Raw genomic sequence first — 5,592 nt, 5'->3', positions numbered from 1 at the left:
GAACACTGATGTGTTGTTGTTGTGATGAGAACACTGATGTGTTGTTGGATCTTCCTGTGTTTTTGTTTCAGTGTGAGGGTCTGAAGGCCGAGTTTGATGAGCTGCAGAACCTGTACGAACAGAGTCAGCAGGAACGTGCGGTGCTTGAGCTGGAGCTGCAGCGCTGCAAGAATGAGCTGTACAACCTGCTGGGTGGAACAGCAAAGGTGAGAGGTCAGGAGGTCACGCCACTGGACGTTCTCACGTTCATCTTCATGGTTTTAGAGAAGTAGCCTGACAGAAGAAACTTTGTCAGGTTTCGATGAAGAATTTCTGTATCTTTTGCTGTAAATCCAAATCAGAGCACTCATCAAGATGGCGGACCTTCTTGGTCACAGTGACGACTGTGTGTCTGCATGTTTGCTGGTATCAGCCGAAGTGTCCGATGTTTAGCTGCTGTTTAGCAGCAGGCTTCTGTTTTGTTGTGAGCTTCTATGGTTTTCAGTTTTTTTATGCTTCTCATTGTAAGTCCGCTAAATGTTCCAACGCTAAATGTTCCACCTCAAAGAGACACAAGAACGAAAGTTCATTCTGTCACAAGCACCGACAGCAGACACTGGTGTTTGGATCGCCTGAGCAGGTGTGACAGGTGTAATGTGCTGGACCAGAACCTCAGACTTAAACCCTGAAACTGTCTCAGGATTGTTCCACACACACGTCCTGCGTGTGCCATGTGTGTCTGTGTCATTTGGTTCTAGTTCTGTATCAGAACTGGAGTGAAGTGTGGTTTAGATATTCATTGGACATAAGACCTGTGAAACATCAACTGTCAGAAGATTACGCCTCTTGAAACTGTTGTCTCCATCAAAGGTCGAACCTGAAAACTTTCCATCTTGAGGTTAAATCCGGCATCACCAAAAAAGTTCTGTAAGCTCGATTTGGCAAGAAACGCCTATCGTTGTTGTTGTTTGTTGTTTGTTGATGTAAAGAGGTTAGTTTAGGAGGAAAACTCCAATTTTCCCCAATAATAAACCATGTATTTCAGCCTCAGGTTTCATCCACAGCATTAGTTTTTAATTCATTAATAAAGTTTTTATTTATGAGGCTGAGAAGCTGTGACCAGTTTTCATTAATAAACTGTTAAAAGCAAAGTGTCTCTTTGCTACGAGCTCTGTCACTTTGATTAATTTCTATCAATTTCATTTTGACACATGGGTAGATTTTACCGTGCTCTTATTTTTATGTGATTTTTTTGTGACTTCCTTTTGACTCAAAGAAAAACCAGTGAAACATAAAGATCTTCATGATGGAGGAAGGTCAAGGTTCTGCTTTGGATTGGGTCATTTTTCACAGATTTGGTTCAGACTGATGAAGTCCTCAGTTTAATCATCATAAATTTTTAGAAAAATCATTAAAATAATTAATTAGCTCAATTTTATCACCTCTTGTTGTGTGATCAAATAAACTTAGCTATCAAACACTCCTTCTTGAATCGCCACGTTATCGTGATGCAGGAGTTTGTACACCTGAATGATCCTAGGAGATATGCTGTCAGGTGTGATGGCCCCTGGTTGGTGTTTCCCATATGATGGTCCCAGGGGAACAGTCAGACAAAGACTCACATGAACAGAAAACAGCATGTAGCTCAGTGTCTCTTGCCCGAACATGGGTTACCGGGGCCCCACCCTGGAGCCAGGTCTGGAGGAGGGGCTCATCAGTGAATGCCTGGTGACTGGGTCTCTACCCATGGGGTTATGTCGGGCTCGTCCCAAAAAAACAAGATGGGTTTGCCTTCTTGTGGACCCACCATCTGCAGGAGGGGCCATATGAGTTGGGTGCATGATGCCATGGGTAGTGGTTGAAGGCGGGGGCTTGGCACTCTGACCCTGGCTTACCAAAGCCGGCTTATGGGACATGGAACGTGACCTCTCTGGTGAGGAAGGAGCCTGAACTTGTGCGTGAGGGTAAGCGGTACTGACTAGATATAGTTGGGCTCACCTCAATGCACGACATGAGCTCTGGAACTGATCTCCTTGAGAGGGGTTGGACCTTATTCCACTCTGGAGTTGCCCAGGGTGAGAGGCACTGAGCTGGTGTGGGTCTACTTGTAGCCCTCCGACTTGGTGCCTGCGTGTTGGAGTTTTCCCCAGTAGATGAGAGGGTGGCTTCTTTGCACCTTCAGGTAGGGGGACGGGCTCTGAATATTGTTTGTGCCTAATGGCAGTTCAAAGTATCTGGCCTCTTGGAGTTTTTAGTGGGGGTGCTGGAAGGTGCACCAACTGGGGACTCCTTAATTCTGCAGGGAGCCTTCAATACCCACGTGGGTAATGACAGTGTGACCTGGAGGGGCACGATTGGGAGGAACGGTCTCTCTGATCTGAACCCGAGCGGTGTTCTGGTGTTGGACTGTTGTGCTAATTATAGTTCGTCCATCACGAACACCATGTTTGAACATAAGGGTGTCCACAAGTGCACTTGGCACCAGGATGCCCTAGGTCGTATTTTGTAGATCGATGATTGACTTTGTAGTTGTGTCATCTGATTTGCGGCCATTTGTTTTGGACTCTCCGGTGAAGAGAGGAGCTGAGCTGTCAACTGATCACCACCTGTTAGTGAGTTGGATCAAATGGCAGGGGAAGATGCTGGACAGACCCGGTAGACCCAAACATGTAGTGAGGATTTGCTGGGAATGCCTGTGTTACGACTCCAGTCATAAAGCTTGGTGTGTGTGCTTTGTCTCATTTTAATTTTTCTTGAGGTAGATGAACAGAAGCCAACATCATCACTCCTGCAGCTCATCTTATGTAGCAATGCTCGTCAGGCAGACAATCCTCGTTTAACTCTTCGGTGTCTTCCTCCAGTCACAGCGGACTACCTGGGTACTAATTCACACACAATTAATTTTCACCCACACACATACACAAAGCTATATGACGACAGTCGAAACAGCCTGGCATAAGAACCTCTCTTCAGCTCATACCTCAAGGAGAGCTTTAATCGCATCCCAGCTAGGGCAGGGGACACTGAGTCCAAGTAGGCCATATTCCATGCCTCAATTGTTGAGGAAGCTGCCTTTAGTAGTGGCCACAAGATTGTCAGTGCTTCTCATGGTGGCCATCCTAAAACTCTGTGGCAGACACCCCTGGATTAGGGAGGTTGTCAAGTTGAAAGAGTCCTATCAGTCCAACCTTTTTCAGTCAGGTCATCTGGACAGTTTCTTTTTGAGAAACATTTTCTTCATTTTCTAAGAAACTGTCCAGATGACCTGACTGAAAAATGTTGGATTGTATACCTGGATTATTGAGCATGGACTTTGTTAGTGCTATCAGTTCTTGTTGGCTGGTGGGACTCCGTAGGCAATTGAGGAGTACTGGAGGGCCAAGAGGTCCGCAGCCTTGGCTGTTGTTGAGGCAATAGTTTGGATGTGGGAGGAGTTCGGTGAGGCGTTGGATAAAGACTCCAAGTTGGCTCCAAGGAGATTCTGGCAAACCATCAGGCAGCTGAGGAAGGGAAAGCAGCTCTTAACTAACACTGTATTCAGTGAAGATGGGGCGTTGTTGACCTCAACTAATGATGTCATCGGGAGGTGGAAGGAATACTTATTGGACTGTCTCAATCTCACCAGCACATCTTCCATGGAGGAAGCAGAGTTGGGGAACTTTGGTGTTGGTCTGTCCATAACCGTGACTCAGGTTGCCGGGGTAGTTAAAAAGCTCTGCGGCAGCAGGACTCAGGGGGTGGATGAAGGCTTTGGATGTTGTGGGGTTGTCTTGGTTGGTTGTCTTCAAAAATGAGAACCAAAGGGTGTGCTCCAATTATAGGGGCATAAGTTTTCTAGCATCCCTGGTAAGGTCTGTTCAAGGGTACTGGAGAAGAGAGTCAGATTGTTTGTCGAACCTCAGATCCAGGAGGAACAATGCGGGTTCTATCTAGGCTATGGTACACTGGACCAGCTCTTTACCTTCACTAGGGTCTTTGAGGGGTCATGGGAGATTACTCTTCCAGTCTACATGTGTTTTATGGACTTGGAGAATGCATTCAACTGTGTTTCTCAGGGTACACTGTGGGAGGTGCTCGGAGAGTATGGGACTGGGGGCCCTTTGCTCTGGGCAGTTTGGTCCCTATACAAGAAGTGTTAGAGATTGGTTTGCATTGCCGGCATTAATTGGGACCCCTTCAGGGTGGGAGTTGGACTCTGCCAGGGCTGCCCATTGTCACCGATTCTGTTCATAACTTTCATGGACAGAATTTCTCAGTGCAGCCAGGGGGCAAAGGTAGTCTGGTTTGGCGACCTCAAAATTCCTTCTCTGCTATTTGTGGATGATGTGGTCTTGTTGGCATCATTGTGCCGTGATCTCCAGCTCTCACTGGAGCAGTTCGCAGTGTGAAGCAGCTGGGATGAAAATAAGTACAGTACCTCCAAATCTGAAGCCATGGCTCTCAGTCGGAAAAGGGTGGATTGCTCTCTTTGGTTCAAGGGTGAGGTTCTACCTCAAGTGGAGAAGTTCAAGTATCTCTGGATTTTGTTCATGAGTGAGGGAAGAATGGAGCGTGAGATTGACAGATGGATCGGTGCAACGTCTGCAGTATTGCAGATTCTGTGCCAGTTCATTGTGGTGAAGAGAGAGCTGAGCTGTTAGACAAAGCTCTCTGTTTACTGGTCAGTCTACGTTCCTACCCTCACCTACGATCATGAACTCTGGGTAGTGACCTATAGAATGAGATTGTGGATACAGGCAGTTGAAATGAGTTTCCTCTGCAGGGTAGTTGGACTCTCCCTTGGAGATAGGGTGAGAAGTTCAGTTATCCAAGAGACTCGAAGTTGAACCGCTGCTCCTCCACATCAAAAGGAGACAGTTGAGGTGGTTCATCTGGTAAGGATAATCCCTGGGCGCCTCCCTAGGGAGATACTTCGTGCATGTTCAACTGGGAGGAGACTCCGGGGAAAACCCAGGACATGCTGGAGAGACTATGTCTCTTGGTTGGCCTGGGAACACCTTGGAGTCCTCCCATAAGAGCTGGAGGAGGTGGCTGTGGAAAGAGATGTCTGGACCTCCCTGCTCAAACTGCTGCCTCCGAGACCAGAGTCCAGAACAAGAGGAAGATGATGGATGAATGGATGGATGGATGGATGGATGGATGGATGGATGGATGGATGGATGGATGGATGGATGGATGGATGAATGGAGACTGTGGCACTTTACCCCCACATTTCCCTCTGTCTTCATCCTTCACTCACCTGACTGCAACCTCCCCCCTGCGGGCCGGATGTGACCTGCAGACCATTTGAAGGTGACTGGTCTAAATGGTCAGTGTCCATGTCAGACCTGAGTGTGGGACTTTCTGAGAATGGCGGAGGTGTTTTTAGATCTCACTGCTTTCCATTCCTTCCTGTCATCGTGAATCACTTGTATGAATTTTATAGAGTAAAATATAAAATTCTCTGAGGGTTTTGTTGCTCCACCTGCTGCAGCTTCTTGTTCTCCATCAGATCATGCTTTGTTTTCTTCCTGCTTGATATTCTCCCTCCTGACTTTCTTACTCTGATTATGATTTTATGTTTTTACCCCCCCCCCCCACCCCACCTCCACACTCCTCCCTTCTGTCTTCTCC

At 47.2% G+C, this 5,592-nt stretch overlaps 1 protein-coding gene across 2 annotated transcripts in view; it reads left to right on the top strand.

Moving 5' to 3' along the window:
• The window catches only part of LOC119428202 (coiled-coil domain-containing protein 136), a gene marked incomplete at its 5' end in the record, with an annotated part of 10,008 nt that overhangs the window by 3,208 nt on the left and 1,208 nt on the right, over positions 1 to 5,592 (top strand). For both annotated transcript variants that reach the window (XM_037695850.1, XM_037695849.1), the window contains 1 exon segment: positions 72 to 206. In XM_037695850.1, the coding sequence (XP_037551778.1) occupies positions 72 to 206 (135 nt within the window).

Source organism: Nematolebias whitei, chromosome 22 (genome assembly GCF_014905685.2).
Source record: "Nematolebias whitei isolate Nwh7 chromosome 22, NemWhi1, whole genome shotgun sequence".
Lineage (NCBI taxonomy): Eukaryota > Metazoa > Chordata > Actinopteri > Cyprinodontiformes > Rivulidae > Nematolebias > Nematolebias whitei.
This window is presented reverse-complemented; position numbering and strand designations above follow the sequence as displayed.